The sequence below is a fragment of the Pteropus alecto genome, unplaced genomic scaffold (assembly GCF_000325575.1).
Source record: "Pteropus alecto unplaced genomic scaffold, ASM32557v1 scaffold251, whole genome shotgun sequence".
In the NCBI taxonomy this organism is placed as follows: Eukaryota; Metazoa; Chordata; class Mammalia; order Chiroptera; family Pteropodidae; genus Pteropus; species Pteropus alecto.
Window position 1 is genome coordinate 4,676,409 of NW_006431048.1, and position 17,785 is coordinate 4,694,193.

Below are 17,785 nucleotides of genomic sequence, written 5' to 3' on the forward strand. Positions count from 1 at the left end.
CACAGACTTCATTTCTGGTAAGCATACCCAAATACCCACAAGTCATAAGGCCAGGTCTAGGAGTGCCTCTGCTTTTAGTTAGATGAAATAAAAAGCTCCAAAAGTTTTTGTGAACTCAAAATTTTCTTGGTGCTTGATCTACCCCTTTCAATAGCATATTCGTTAAGACGTGAACTTTGAAGACCTAGATTGTGCCATTACCGAGTTGTGCTCACTGAAGCATATTATTTAATCATGTTGCCCCCTTAGTTTCTTTATCTATAAAATAACAATTAATAACAACAACAATACCCTCCTCACAGGAGTCCTGTGAGGACAAAGTAAGATAACTTATGCATTGTTTAATACAGTGCTTAGAAGAGAATAGGTACTCAATAAATTTAGATAGCATTATTAGCTTTCTGAAAGAGATAAATTCTTAGGAATTTCTAGCCTTTTAACTATCCTAAAGTACCTGCCTCCTTCTAGTTCTTTTAAACTAGCATGTCTGACACATCGCTTGTCCTATTATCCAGCATCTACAATTGTTCTGATGTCTGCTTGCCTGCCTGATTTTTAATTTGCTACTATGTGTTTCTGAATTGATTATCTGCTATCTGTTTATCTATGCTTTACCAAAGATTCCCAACTTCAGTACACCCCAGATTTTCCTCTTGGTCCTAGCTTCCATGTGCTTCTGTTTTACTACTGTTCCTGTGGTGACACTTGACTCCCATGTAACCCATGGACTTACAAAATCTACATCTACCTCACAGGGCCAATTAAGTTCCATCCCTTCCATGGAGCCACCTATGTGAGCCTTCACTGGTCTATTTCATGTAAACTAAAGCACAGGTTGTCTATACTACTATATAGGATTTGTCAAATTGTGAGTCACACAATTCACGCATTCATTCATTCAATGATGATACATAAATAATAATGAGACCACTACAAGAGATATGTTAAGCTACAGACTTGTCAAAACAAATGACGAACAACAAACAATTTGTTTTTAAACTATAGACACTACAACAAAGAACACTTTACATGTATTTGAGGGGGAGGGGTAATTACACTCATACACAAAATATATACACTTAATCGAAAACTCATTCGCCATATTTCGGTTCAAATGCATGTTAAAATGGAGTTAATTTTCTGGACGACTTTTCCTATCCCTCCGTAAAACACCTTTAAAGTACTATATAGTGTTTTATACATACATACATATGTATATATGTGTATGGTTTCTTTACTATCTTTACTGAGAAGTTATACAATGTGAAACTTTTACATGTGCTTTACGTAAAACCAAATTTTAGTGCGACTTATTGAAAATTTTGCAGAGCAAAAAAATCTGGTTTCTGAAAGCTTTGTTAAAGCAGAGAATGTCAGCCACAGCAATCTGTACTTCCCTGCTTAATCCTTCTTGGCAAGCTCTGCCCATGCCAGTGCCGTCTGGCTTCAGCAATCACAATGCCAAGAGCTGATAGTGCAGACAACATTCTCAGTAACACAAACAAAATTTATTTCCTTCATCTTCCAAAGAAGAGTTAAACCCCATCTAGGTCTTTTACACTTTCTTTTAATAAGAGTTCTCCATTATAGTTAATAAACTATAAATTAGGGCTTTAAAATAATCAGAAGAAAACTATAATTTTTATTAATAACTGAACTGTACTGAAGGAAATACTAAATGCTGAGCTTAGTCAAGGGTGTATCGACTTTAACTCCACCCCACTAGTTCAACTGGTTTAAAAAATAATAATGCTATTATTCAGCTATTTAACATGGTTGTGAGTTAAAGTCATAGTCAAGAGAAGAAGAATATCAACATAAGTTTTCAGGCATGAAGAATGCTTACACAGAAGACAAGTTTTCCAGTGTTTCTTATTACATTTATATCCATAAAACTGTACACATTCAAGAACTAAAGCTTAAAAAAATACCTTTATTGGGAAAGAAACCTAATATATGTGCATACTTCAGAATGACTTGGCTTATTTTCAAAATCTCTTTTATTTTGGGGAGGAAAATCATTTTATAAAAACTACCCCATATACAGAAATGGTTTCATAACATTTTTACTAACGAAATAAAAAATTATGAAAAGTGGCACAACTATATAAAACAACCATAATTTGCTATAATAGTCAGAATATCAAGATAGATATTCTTGACTTACTATTTAGAATAATTTAGAAAATTAAAATAAAATACTGAATATTGTACTTAAGTTCTTCACTCCTCAATCTCACACTCTCTCCCAACGTCAATAAGACCATCATTTCCTCAGAGTAAAATAACAAGGTGACTAGAAAAGAACACAACTGGATATATGTCATTCTATATACGCATTTGGAAATGCAAAGGAAAAGGTACCTCAGATAAAAGCATCTGATCACATAGTAAATCTACCAGTGATTTACCATGTGATCAGATGCTTTTATCTGAGTTAAACATGTTTAACTCAGATAAAATGAATGTTTAACTTTGGTATGTATGTACCTGAGCAGTAATTCTGACCCTAAACAAAATGATCAATTAGGATTATCTTCAACCTTTGCTCCAAGAATTCACCTTCTCTCCCATATCCCCAAATATATTACATTCACAGAAAAGATATGAATCTTCCATAACTGCTAAAAATAGCAGTCCCAAGTATATTTGAATTTTGGCAGTCAAGGATCAGCCTCAGGATGAAAAAGTAGTCTCCTCTAAAATGGTATTTCATAGGCTATTTCAAATTTAGGAAATAGAATTAAGTGAGAGTCTATCCAGGCTGAGTTTTAAAATTTTCTATTTGAAAACCAAACCAAGCTAGGTCTTGGATGTTTTTAAAAGCCACAGAAGATTTCTTTATTGGTGGCAAGAGCAGCAAAGCAGGAAATGATTTTTAATCATGTTGCAAATGGAGGGGAGAATGGGCTTGGGGGCTGAAAGACTGGAGAAGACAGTATAATGAAGCCTAAAAGGATGAGGGAGGCTATAAGGAAAAAGCCTGTAAGAACTGGTAATTCTTTTCACAACACAACCTTTGAGAATCAGTTCATAGGTGACATTACCTTCTTAACAATTTAAACGTGGATAAACATAAGCAAACTCTTTTTTACTGACATAACTATTTCAATGTATTCTTCTAAACTAAGAGTATAAAGAGAGAGAAAGCCTTGACACGGGTAAACTTTAGTGAACTACCCCCTCCAAAAATAAGTCATTTAAAACATGAAAGAACAGTAAAGACAAAATAATAAATAATGAAGAACATATCTGTGGTTCTAAATATATATTCCCAGATAAGTATAGCTTATAGGTATGCTGATTCCAAGACAAAAATATCTGTCTTCAGAAAGAGTCCATTAAAAAGAATCAAGAAAATGAATAAAGAAAGAAAATCTAGTCTCCTTACATTTAAGTTCCTGGGAGCTGATGCGGGGAGGACACGCTCAATGGGGTAAAACTGAGTCTCTTTTCAAAAGAAACTTTTCTCTGTTAAAAAATGATAGTGACTGGTTTGTCCTGGTTCCTTTCAATTCCTTACATTCTTCTAAATATATTCTCTATGAGAACACTCCAGCATTTGCTTCAGTCCCTTTTAAATGTAACCAAACCCAAAGGAGGATTGGTGGCAAAGCAAGAAAATCTTAAAAATGCCAAAAGATACTGTTCTGCTTCTAATCCCATTCTGCATTGTTAGTGATTTTGCATGTGTACTCTGGAGTCACAGAGACTTGAGCTGGAATCTTGGATCTATCATATACTAGATCATATAAATTTAGAAAAGTTTCTTAATTTCTGTGTGCTTTATACTATTTCCTCATCTAAAAGAATGGGAATAGTAATCATTCCTCTCTTTCAAGATTAATGTGAGTAAATAAGATATTTAACAAAATATTTAGCACAATATCTGCTCTTCAAGATACCCAATGGCCTAGCACAAGTTGTTTTCCCAAACAGTGAGATTAGGGGATTGTGACCAGAATTTACCAGAACAGAAAACAGCAGAGCATGCAGTAAAGGTTAAGTATTGTTTCAAAAATCTTTTTATCGGATTCTCATTCTCTCCCCATTCCTCCCTCCTCATCCCTCCCTCCCCTTCTCTCCCCCTCCCTCTTCTCCCCTCCCCGCCTTGAAATGAGCCTCCTACAGTTTTCTTGTGTTGCCTTCCCTGTGTAGCTTTCAACAGACAGCACATCTGCCTCTTCCTCAGGACACAACAGCATTTTGTATAAAACTCTGCAACACTTATTACACTGTGCTTGTTTACATGTGTGTCTATACTATTAGACTATAAACTCCAAGGAAACTGTCTTATATTGGCTCTATATTTCTGGTACCTAAAAAATACTTAAGGCTCAGCAATTTTTTGATGAATGAATTAATAAACCAACGAAATCTAATAGGTATTAAAAGCATACAAAAATAATTAACCACTTTCATTTATCATTATCTGATCAGGTTTTATTACTGTATAGAAATTTAAATTTACCTATAAGTCACATTAAAATCAAAAAAGTTGTTCTTTTTCCCAAAGTGCCTAGTATACTCCCTTTCATCTGAATAAATGTTTACTTAAACTGAAATGGGTGATGTGCATTTGAAAAGTAGAACATCAAAGCATACAGATACACTGCATAGTTGAAGTTTTATTTAAGGAGACCAGTAACATTCACGCTTCCTTGTTAGAGGCAAAGGAAGTTAAGGAAAGTTATTAGGAAGAAATGGTTGCTTCTTTTAAACTACAATTGTCCATGGATCTCCTTTCCTGGGTACTGCAGGTACCAAGAGAACACATCTAAATAACAACAATGGGCAGGTACTTGCTTGAGTAATTAATTAATATAGAGAAATATGAAGAACTTTAATATTTTTAATATTCATATATTACCACCATCATTCTCAACTCTATTTAAATGTAAGAATTGAATTGTACAAATCTACCAACTCTGCTTATATAATGTCACAAAAAGGCAAAACACTAAAAATAAATTCTAAAGAAACACTTCACCACGCTTAGAGACATCAAAAGTTGACAGTCTACTAAATCAAGGTTACATATAAGACTTGGTTTTACATTAGTCAAAAAAAAAAACAAACAAAATAAATGTTTGCTCCAAAATGAGACTTAACTTTTTAAGGTATTGGTTCCTTCATAGTAATCTTCTGAAATATGTTTCTAAATCATTAATAACTTAACTGAAAAACTGGAAGTTTCCAACTTATTAGGATTACAACTTTCTTGATAGAGTGAGCTATATACAAGAAATAGTAAGAAAAAAGAAGTGTATTGCTCCCCTCCCCCAGGCTAATTAATGTAAATGATTAATTTCACCTACTCTAAACTTGTTAAAACAACTAAGGAAACAGCTATTTCACAAAAACTTCCTTTTGTCACTTTAAATATATTTTACATTATTATAAAATTTGATTTCAAAGTAATTTATTGGGCTTGGACGTTAAAGCCAAGTCATGACAGTTAACATTGATTTATTGAAGGAAGGAAAAAAGATGAGCTGTGATGTATACTCTTAACAAACAAACTAATGAAAGTGGCAATAAATTGTTGCTACTCATTACAAATTCTCTCCTGTATCTGAAAGGGTAGTTTTAATGACTCTAGTAAGGGTGGCAACACTCACCAGTATGAATCTTCTCATGTCTCTGTAGCAGGTACTTCTGTATGAAACGCATGTCACATTGACTACACTGAAATGGTTTTTCGCCTTAAAATAATTTCACATCCACAAATTAGTTACTGAATAAAACACAGTTTATAGTTACTATTTCTGAGGAAAGATAAATCTTAGAAACCCAAATTCTGGAAAATTCCAAATTATTCATACAATTTTTTAAACTGCTCATTCACTTGTTTTACTTCCTCTTAATTTTTCCCCAAGATTTTAAAATTCACATTCTCACAATCATATAAAAAGGAAATTAAACCTGATCTCTAGCCTTCAAGGTTAAAAAAAGAAAAAAGAAAAAGAAAAATCAATTTAAAATAGAATTTAAAAATCACAAGGCTAGAAAGGACTCTATAGGTTACCTAGTGAGTCTTAAACATCTTTTCTTCCTTTTTATCTGGAGGGATCCACCCACTTTGTTCTCCCAACCATCAGGTTATATTCTTTCACTTATTTTCTCCAGAACCTTCAGAATTTTATAAATATCCTTTTTTTAAAAAAATCCTGTATTTTCAGTCTCTCTCTGCTGTAGCCTTTCCTTTCAAGGAAAGTATTCTTTGGTCTGCTCTATGCAAAGAAACATTCTAGAAATCCTGAAACACTCCTACCTTATTACTTTCTTGCCTTTCTTTTACCACACCTTGAAAGAAGAGTCTATCCTGTCTCAAACCCTTCACCGCCCACTTGTGCTTTAACTCTTATACTCTACTTTTTAAAAAGCTACTCGTAATCTTCTTGCTATTTATTTTATTGGTTGTTTTCTCAGTTGTCTATCCTCTCTGAAGGTTATACCTCTGTTAATGATACTCTTCTTGGCAGTTTTCTCTTCTTTTGGCTTCTGGGACAACTGTATTTTCCCAGTTTATCAAATCTACCTTATTGCTCTGCCCCTCTCCCTATTCCTTGAATTCAACCAATATGACTAGTCTGTTTCCTCAAAGATCTGTGATCAGTCTTTAGTTCTGCTCTCTAGAACTTCATGTTTTTAATTATCATTTTTTATATTTGATTCCCAAATTCTTATTTCAAACTCCATCTGGACATCTTGCATAGAAAAGTAAATGTTGACAGGCTTTTAGTAGTACATTCTTTTACTGCTAGAACACATTAAGCCAAATAAGTGTCCAATTAAGACTAATTAATTTTGCACATCCATGCTAATTATTTTCTCGTTTAAAAATTTTCTTAGTTTCCTTCTGACATTCTGGCCTATAAAAATCTCTGATTTGAAATGCCAGGTTAGCTATGGTCTTAAGAATGAACGACATTTACACGAAGATAAAATAGTAAAAATAATTTTAATGGCCATAAGCCCATTTAACTCAAGAAATACCTGTATGAATGAAGACATGTCTCTGTAAGTGATAGTTCGTTCTAAAGGCAGCATTGCAGTGCTCACAAACGTGAGATTTAGGGGTTTTCAAACCAAGTGATCCATCCTCATTTATTGTAAGGATCTAGTTTAAAAAAAAAAAAGGCAAAAACAAAAGGAAGAAGTTTTAAAAACGTAGTACTAATTTATATAAAAAAGATAATGCCTTTAATGCAAACAATGGTCACCAAAGATTATAAAATATTTTTTCCTAAGTAATTTTCAAAAGGCTGTTAGAAAATATTAATATATATTGTCAAAAAGTACAGTGTGACTCAGAATGGGTAAAGATCAGATAAAATTTTGGAAACTGGTTAAGTAAGATCTCGGCTCTCAGCCCCACCCCTCTCCAAAGCTGATGTCTAATAGAGTCCCTAAGTGATTTCTGTTAGTGTGAGCATAGCTTTATTTTCTATTTCAAATTCTCACATACACAGGACAAAAGTCTTATGTTTTAGACATGAAGTAAGTATTAATCAGTATAGGACTGGTTAAATAAATCATGGAAAATGAATACAATTTAATATCATGTGGTTGTAAAGTAAAATGAGAAAGCTCTCTATATACTTATATGGAAAGAGCTCCAGGATTTATTAAGTAAAAAGACAAACAAAAAAACAAAACAAAGTTTAGAATCCAGTATGTAAGTCTTCTAATTTTTATATATGAGAGACTACATATATATACTTTCTTGTATACAAAAGATGTACATGTATTTGTTTGTATATACATAATAACTATTTGAGAAGGATGTACATAAAACGGGTATAACCTCAGTTGCAATGGCTGGGGAACTTGGAGGCGATATGTGAGAGAGACTGTGTACATACTTAAAACGCTTTTCTAAGCCACATAAATGGCATTACATTTTCATTTTCTTTTTTAAGGATGAGAAAACTAAGTTTTCAAGTCATCCTAGGATAAAATTTGGAACCGGGTTCAGTCCAGGATCTCTAAGTTTATTCTAGGACTACTAAACCATTATTAAGCATATTCCTAAAGATATTTGTCAGATAAATTAGAGTAGGTATGGGGAAGGAAAATAGGTAACAAAGGAATCAACCTTTTCTTCCTGGGCTTGAGGTTAAGAATACTGTGGACCCAGTCTGAACAGTGCCAGAGAGAAGCCACATTTGGGCTTCAAATTCCAATTTATCAACCGTTTGTTCTATGTGCAACAATAAACTGCCTCTCTCATCAGACACATGGCAGAGTGATAATAATAAATGACCCCTTTTTTCATTATTGAGAAGAAAGATGGCAGAATATGATGTGAAGATAAGCAGAAAGCAAAACTAGGACATAAATTCAGGAGGCACATGGCAAGTACGAGGCAAATACTGGAGGTGGGGGCATAAAGAGTGGGAGTTAAGAGGATAGAGAAATCTAGGAAACCTCTTAAGAAATACAAAAGCCTGTGGAAACTGATTAGGGCCTGTAAATACACAGCTACGACCCCATCTCAAACCTAGAAAAGAGAAGTAGGTAAGAAAAAAAGGCTTTAATTTTGTAAAATAATTTTTTACTTTAAATTTAGGAAGACAATTCTGCCTATACTGTATATTTGTAAATCAATGGTAATTATTATGCAAATTATACAGGGCACTTGGGTTCTGGGCAAACAGCCAATGTGGTCAACAATGCTTCAAAGTCTATGCACCAAAGTCAAAGAGAGAAACATTTGGCAGTAGAATGGAAGAGAGTCAGTGAGAGTGCAGTTTCACCTCTGGCCAGTCAGTTGAGAATTTTTTTCAACCCCTCGTAGTCACAAAATAATATGCAAGTTAATACTGTATAAAACAAACAAACAAAAAAACCCACAAAATCTTTAAAATACGATTCCAAGTATTTCTAACATAAAAAAATAACAAAAAGATATTAAACATTTCATATAAAATAGAACTAAAATAAGACAGTACCAGATATTTTTTCACATGTTGATAAATAAGATCCATGTGCCAAAAAACATGGCAGTTCAATAGCTTTCTGTGGCATAGCAACTGCAAGGAAAGGCTTTATAAGGAACAAATCTGGTCCAAGTTACTTAATGTGAAACGGATGTAATCCTTAACTGTACAAAGCCCTTTTATGAAGAATTAAGGAGTTCTAGGTCATTGTTTTCTGGCACTGGAGGTAATACTGCCTTTCATTGTGGATTCAAGCCTTAATTCAAGGTGGATTTTATAGATGAAACAGCTAACATTGGATTGTGAATAGCAGACTGAAAAATCGAGCATATTTATAAAGTTCAAAGACAGAAAAATCAAATAATTGGGCATTTTATATTTTATTTTCATTTTTTTCTTTTCTTTTTAGGCCAGGGTAACAAACATCTGTACAAAGCAAAATTCATCTTGCCTCAATGGTACTTCCAATTTGTAATCTGTTTTAAATATAACCACCTGATTTTGTCTGTTTTATTCACCACTATAAACTCAGTATCTGGAACATAGTGAGACTCTATAAATGTCTATTGATGTAGCTACCTGCTATCCATACCACACATCCTCACAGCTTACCATTGTATTCTTTTTAAAATTTATAACAGTCTAAATAATACTCAACATACTTGATTTTTTCCATAATTTATTTAATAAATTTAAAACAATTTTTCAGTAAAACTTTTCAATACCAAATGGAATCTTTACTAATCTACTCTCTTTATCTCATGGTCCATTAGTAGATACATTTTTTCATTCTGAGCCAAATCTGTTCCCTAGCTAACTACCTATATATAGAATGATGGTTACCTTAGATAATATACCAGTTTTTGTCAGGCAAAGCACTAAGAGCTACCTATTCAATTCAGAGATTTTTCAGTCCTCAAGGGTCACTGACACTGAATAACTGAAACGACACCCCTCAGTGAGAACATTATGCTCTTTTAAATGACAGACAAGATTTTTCCCATTTTATACTATGTATATTACGTCTACTACATAAAATTATTAAAGCATATTTTAACCTAATGATTATAAATTACATTCTTAAATCAATCTGAATCAACTTCTAAACCACTGAAACTCAAAAGACAACTTAGAGGAGAGCATTTAAATTTCTCACCATTATGAGTTATTTTACTGAAAGTGGGGGCGGACAGTGAAGTCTAAAATTCTCTCTCCTTTTCAAATCCAACTAGAAATGGAAGAAGAGTGCAACCCCAAAGACGTACAACAAAATAACAAAGTCATCTGGAGCGATAACTACTACCACATTTTGACCATCACAGTTATCTCTAAGATCCCACCCTCATACTGTCACTTTTTTTCATTCTTCAGGATTTTGTCTCTCAATATTAGATTTTACATACTACCAAATTTGATTTTTAAATGGTGAGATTTTGACAGTGCTAGAACATGAAACTCACTGTATCATAAGCATGGTATGGTATGATAAATAGTGCTCAGAATAAGGACTCTGAGTTTCAGAAAAGGTTGTTTCTCTCATGGTTTCTTAAATATTAGGTAAAGAAATATGCAATATTTTTAAAGAAAAATTTACATCAAAATATTTTTAAGTTAGGATTCCATTCTGTGGAAAAATTATTTACGCAGAACATGTAATTTCTGGGAAAATCAGATAAATAAAATATTAATAATTCTTTTACTAATTTTTCTTGTTTTTCTCTTAAGAGAAAAACATATTTTTATCTCCAGTCTTATAATCGGTACTTCTCTTCAAAGCCACTTCTTCCATAATTAGGTTAGCATATAGGACAAAGTATGACAAATTCCTAGTACATCTATTTCTCTGCTGCTTTTAATTAAATTTTCCTCATTTTTATCATTTAATTTTAAATCTTTTTGATATCACAATTAAAAATCTTTTCTGGGAACCAATGGTGTATAATAAGTTACAAGGAAAAAATTCTCTATATAATTTATAATCAATTTGATTTGTAGATTATACTCTTCCTTCCGGAATTCAGCATAACTTTGAATAACCAATTTCTATTCAGATCACCTAAAGTGTTATAACAAACACAGATCCTTTCTCAGTACCTGATAAGAGATCCTGGCACATAACAGATATCCAAATTATTTGCTGAGAGAATGAAAAAGGAGATACCTTTCAAAATAAGGAGAAATAAGTAATTTAAAAGTATCCTGCTCTATTTCATTCAATTACTAAAGAGTTTGAAAGATCTAAAAAATGTATATAACATTGTTGTATTTTACTGAAAAAGATCTAGAATTCAGCAGTGTTAACTCAACAATCCTCATAAAACTCTCTGTGGTAGAAAATGTTATCTCCTAATCACCTAAAAAGTCAGCAGCAAAGTCAGGTGACAATACTTCATTTCTCCAGAAACTTCTAGTATCAAGACTTGAGACTTTCAAGCTTAGAATTAAATCACTATCACCTTGGACTCTTTAAAGAATATATAGAAATTACTTGAATAAGAATCTCCAGAGATGGGGCCTGGCTATTTGTAACTGGAAAAGCTCTATTGGTGATTCTAATGCAGTGCCAGGAGGGAGAACCACTGACACGAATGCACTGAGACAAAATTAAGTCTACTGAGACTTTTCATATATTTCTATTAACTTTAGTTCTCTATAGTCCTAACCACAACAAACCAAAAATAGATTCGAAAGGGCAATGGAATGTGATGTTAAGTGACCACATAGGTATAGCAATGTAAAAATGAACAGCATGTCATTAAGGAATGAGACAGCTAAGCTATTATAAGCAGTCAAAAAACAAAATCTAGCAGTCAGGAATTTTCAGGGTAAGGGGAGAAAAAAAGCCCTACTACCTCAGTCCTCCCAGGGGGCATTGTTACAATGCATATGATTTTTAAAAAATGTTTACAACATACCCTAAGACATTAAAAGCTGAATCATGTTCAAATGCACTATATTTAAAAAGTAAACACATTAAAGATTTCCAACAAGTGGTTAAAATAAAATTAAATTTGACATTTAAAAGGGACAAGTTTTTATTATACAAAATATTTACTTGCATAAAACAGCTTATTCCATAATAGTACCAAATAACTTGACCTAGATAATGTTCCCTAGCTTGATTATCCTCTTTTTCTACAAACATGATGCCAAATGTATTTTGGCAATATTCAAGTATCAATCTACCTTAAAATGACTAGGCTTTGCCATATGACAAAGGCTCAGAAAGCATTTACTGCTTAAAATTCATGGGCAGCTAAAAATGACCTAATAATATAGCACTTCTTATCACAAATCTTATCATGAAGGAGCCACATATATGGGAAATGAGCTCTGATTATTTTACTAAAAGTCTAAAGTCACATTACTTTAGTTATACTTCCTGTACAGATCCCCAATCTAATATGACAGAATAGTGACACATACTCAAAATATTCATGATGGCAAAATACAAGATTTGGGAAAGGTCTTGGGGGAGAGTGGAGTCCTCTAAGCCAGGGTCCCCAAACCCCGGGCCTATTAGGAACCGGGCTGCACAGCAGGAGGTGAGCTGCAGGTGAGCAAGCAAAGCTTCATCTGTATTTGCAGCCGCTCCCCAGCGCTAGTATCACCTCCTCGGCTCCATCTCAGATCATCAGGCATTAGATTCTCATAGGAGCACAGGTCCATGGTGCCAAAAAGGTTGAGGACCGCTACTCTATGCAATTACAAATTACAACTCTTTGAGTAAGTTCAGGTTGTTTTTAGGAAATTTAAAACAAGCAACATATTGATTTATAAACTCAAGCTTTTCTCTGCTCCTCAGAAGGGCAGAAAGAGTTACTTTATTGAGTTATTTTACTGAAAATTCAGAAGTGTAAACTCTTAAACACATGCCTAAGAAAATGTAAAGTAACTCATTGGTTATGCTTCAAAATTCTAAGACTCTATACACAAAAATCATTCACCTAGAGACTGCAGACCTGTGTTAAAAACAATCCACAACCACTCTGTTACACGTAACGTGCTAGAAAAATTTAAAAATAATAGTTTTTGTTATTCTCATACCCTGTTGGCCATATATTATTTCTGGTCATTTCTGGTCATTTAAGAATTCCCTAAAAAGACTGCCCTAGAGTATTTTCTTATATACAGAGTATTTTCTTATAAATAATATGCTTAGAATAGGCCAAATCTTTCATCTGACAAATATGTAGATATAAAAATACTTAAATAATACTCTTAGAAGTATTATAAGATAATACATTATAAATGAATTTAACTATCTCAAAGAGAAAAGCAAAAAAGCTTAAACCCTGTAAAAATCTGATCTGTATTTACAAACACCTAGAACATACCACCAAATAATACCCTACTAAGAGATAATAATCTGAATTTTAGTCAGAATTTCAGAATACATTACACTCAAGAACAGTACCAGAAAAACATGGCAATATAATATTAAGGAAAATGTAGAATTTACATACATTATGTTGTTTTTAGACTTGAAATAGATTCCTCATAGATCAGCAGTGAACCTAAAGGTAACATAATCACTATCCCAATTTTAGAAATTAATTTTCCTCAAAACCTGGCATTGTTCTATAATGAAGAACGTCATTTATTTGTTAATGTAAAAAATTAATGGAAAGTATCATATAAATTGCTCAAAAAAATATTAACCCCAAGAAAGAAGAAGGGAGGGATGGATTTCACAAAATATAAAACGCCAATACTTACAGGGGGAAAAAACAAGTTTAATGTGACCAATAACTACAGAAATTAAAATTTAAACGATATTGAAATGTCCATCTTAAGCTACAAAAAAAGCCAAAGTCTCATACTCAAGGGTAGAGAGTGGAGAGACACAACTTAAGACCACTGCAGGTAGCAATGTAACTGGTACAACATCTCTGGAAAGACTAACATTATCAAGAAACCTTTTTTAAAGTTCATGCCTTTTGATTCAGTAGTGCATGAATATCTATACACAAATATTTTAAGTGCAGGATGATTTAAAATAAAGAGAAACAATACAAATTTCCTACAACAAAGCAATCACTGACTATATCAAAAATAACACGCAGCTAAGAAAATCCTTATAAAAACCATTAATAACTAAACATAAAAATAGATTATATATATTTTAAGTGTTAGAAATCTGGAAATTCTACCTACGTAAATATGAAGAAAGGAAAAAGAATATGGCAGGAAATTAAGACAGTTATCTCTAGGAAATATAACTATGGGTTATTTTAGTCTCTATGTTTTTCAAACTCTTCTGTAATAGTCATACTTATATATCCTGAAATCAGTGGTGTATGTTGGCAAATATTTAACAAAACATTTAGGGATCAAAGGTTTGGGAACTGTTTGCTCATTTCCATGGTGTAAATATTCTCAACATGGCTAATTTTAAGATAGCAATGGTTTTAGCACTAGCTTGCAAAATTCCTGAAACTCAGCAATCAGCTCTGGTAAGCCAGTACAAACTGGCTCCAGGACACCACCAATGAGACCAAAAGTATATAAAATATATAAATAATAATGATAATTATGATTCAAATAAAAAATGCAAAAACAATCGGCCATCAAAATAAAAAGGTCATGTTATAATATGATCTTTTTAAAAAAGTCTTCTTCATTATATGCAAGGGAAAAAAACAAAAGATAAAAAGTAACTATAAAGGTGTAAACACCCTGCACAGAGGTCCTAGGAATACCAAAATGTTACATATAATCAGCTATTAATATATACAGTAAAGAGGGAGGAAAAGGCAAGCAATTCTTAATTGTGTTTACTGGGTCACTTGTTTACTAATCCATTCATTCACATAAAAATTATTTATTGAAGGTTTATTAGGCCTACTATTCCAGGTTCTTGGAATATAGCTGTGAATAAAATAAAGTCCCTGCCCTCATGGAGCTTACATTCTTTTTTAGTACAGGTGTCCCACAACTTTTTTCCTAATGAATAACTGGTACTGAATTTTCCTAAAACCATATTAAAATAAGTAAAATTAATGTGAATGAGAAGCAAGGTACTGCATACCATCTGTCAGTTTTTAAAGAGAGACACAGAGAAAGAAAGTTTGTTTTTAGAAAAAAGATAGGGTGAAAGAGAAGTGGAAAAATTGAAAGCAATGGCCCACCACCTCTATGCAGGCATGTATCTCGTCCTCCTGGTGAAGCTGATGCATCCTTTCAACTTCGCTAAGCCACATGACACTGTTACATCTGCCTTATAATCCAGCCAGGTTCCTGCCCATAAGATTAACCAAAAGTTTGGGATTAATAGGTTAGAGACTACCACCTTAACATATTTCTTACTTTTGCAGGAGAACGTTGTTTCCGTTTCTTCTTTTTCTGTAAATCGACTGGCTCTCTGATTTGTTTTTTGTCTCTCATCAGCTGCTCAGATACATCAGTAAAAGTAATTTCCTGCTTTACACTTATCTGTTAAAAAAAAAAAAGCCAATTTTAGAAGTAAATAATAAGTCCACTGTGACAAAAAGCCATCGCATGTTTAATCCTTTGCTAAATCTACATATAAGTGCTCCCAAGATTATGTGTGTGTGTCTGTGTGCAATAGCGCATAGAAGAATTCATTAACAGGCAATTAAAAAACAAGAATCAAGAGTACATAAACTAAAGGATAAACTACAATTTTATAAACATCTATCTGGATAAAAAGGGTTAAATAAATCCTGGGAAAAGATGATTATAAGACCTACCATAATAAAGCAGAAGTCAAGACAATAACATCAATTTCACTCCTACATTTAAGGAAATACACTGAAGTTAAAGGCATACACGCACACAAAAAAAGGTTAAACAACAAAAATAAATAAAATATTGAGGGATAAAAAGGGTAATTAGACTTCACAATGGGTTTTCTCTCAATTTACAAAATGTCAGGAAAATAACACAAAATTCTAAAAGGTAATCTCACGTAAAAAGACAAACAATGAAAATTTAATTATCTTTAAACTCAACACTTTTTTCCTGACCATCGCCAAATATGCGTTTATAGAATTGCATATAATTAGTACTGAATTTTCCTAAAATCATAATATTAAAATAAGTAAAACTAATGTGAATGAGAAGCAGGGCACTGCATACTATCTGCCAGTTTTTAAAGAAAAGAGAGACAGAGAAAGTAAGTTTGTTTTTAGAAAAAAAACATGGTGAAAGAGAAATGGAAAAATTGAAAGCAATTAGGCTGCTGCTATGTACAAGACATGATGCTAACTACACAATAAATATAGAAATATATTAAGAAGCATTGAGAAGTCAACAATGTGACCCATATTTAGATCTCGGTTCTCACAGATATAAAGAGATGCTTGTTCTAAAAAAAAACATCAAAGTTCTATAATCACTAATGGTAATATCAATTCTCAAGAGATGCTCAAGAGATCCTCATTGCTACATTTTCAATCTACGCTTGAAATGAAAACACAAGAATCTTAAAACTAAGAAACTTTGAACAGGTTACAAAATACAATAAATATCCCTGCCATGTGAGGACCCAGGGAGAAGTCTGCAACCTAAAAGAGGGCCCTCACCCTACAATGCTCACGCCCTGATCATGGACTTCCGATCTCCAGAATGGTATGAAATAAATTGTTTATAAGCTTAAAAAAATCCTTGATAATAATCCAGGAAGTACAATGAGCTAATGGCTACATTTTTAAAAAATATACTAAAAAAAAGGTGCAAAAGATTATAAACATCTTACAAATTCACAGTGTAAAGCTGGAAGATACAGCTATGTAGAAGAGGTTCATAAGGAAAATGCAACATAAGCCAGGGATTTCAGACTGACAAAATAAGGAGCTGGAAGCTTTCATAAATTCCTTAAATGTAGGCAGTATGGGAATTGCCGATCAAGGAGAACATCGGCACAAAAACATGACATAAATGATTATTCAGGTAATAATTCTATTAGGTTATAGAACAGAACTAGTGACCATTCTTTATGGCTTCTTTTGGTATTATTATTTGGAACATGGAAGAGAATGGTAAAATTACCACCACCAAGGCCCTGGAATTCAGACACCTATGTTATCATCTCTGAAACGATGTTTACTAAAATACGACTACTTGGGCTGGGTATGAGACAAGGAGAAATGATAACAGACTAAGTAGCTGTTGAACTGCTCTGTCCAATTTCGCGGGGACATCAAAAGGTAGTTCTAACATCTGTCAGCTTATAAATTACAAAGAATCATGAAAATGTAGCATGCAGCAATATGAAACAGAGGAACTCTTTTTACCAAAAGTGTCAAGTGGAGTAAGACAAATAAGTTCTGCAATTCGCAGCTATTCACAAACCAAGGAAAAGCCTTTATATGCAAAACAGTAAAAAAAATTAATACATGTATCTTTCCGTTATTTCTACATATATAGAATTATGTAGAAATATATATTTTCCATATATATTTGGAAAATGTTCATATTGGTCCTGTATTTTCAAATATGGGGCACACTTTTACCATTGTGAAAGAACAGACCCAAACCTAGAAGTATCAATGGATCAAAGCATTATGAATGTCAATAGGCATACAGCAAGTTACATTTTTACAATAGGCTTATCACTCATAAATGAGAAAAAGTAATCTCTATATATAACATAACCACACACCAAAGATATGATCCAGCCTAAGGTGCTTAGAAAAAACGTTAGTAAATCCCAAAACATAAAGTGATGGGTATGGTAACAATAAGACAGCTAGAAAGAATGAGTTACAGAAAGTCTGGGAAAAACTTAAATCTTCTGTGGCCCAAGGAAGACTACAATAATTTATAAAAACATGAAAAATTCTTAAGCATAACAAGAGAGACAAGAATCATCTATC

At 32.9% G+C, this 17,785-nt stretch overlaps 1 protein-coding gene across 5 annotated transcripts in view; it reads right to left on the minus strand.

Moving 5' to 3' along the window:
- ZNF148 (zinc finger protein 148) overlaps positions 1–17,785 on the minus strand; it is a 107,494-nt gene that overhangs the window by 20,647 nt on the left and 69,062 nt on the right. For all 5 annotated transcript variants that reach the window (XM_015596080.2, XM_006905581.3, XM_025052138.1 and 2 more), the window contains 3 exons: positions 15,255–15,380; positions 7,000–7,123; positions 5,622–5,705 (listed from right to left, as the gene is read on the minus strand). In XM_015596080.2, coding sequence (XP_015451566.1) covers positions 5,622–5,705; positions 7,000–7,123; positions 15,255–15,380 — 334 coding nt within the window. The remainder of the gene's footprint in view (positions 1–5,621; positions 5,706–6,999; positions 7,124–15,254; positions 15,381–17,785) is intronic.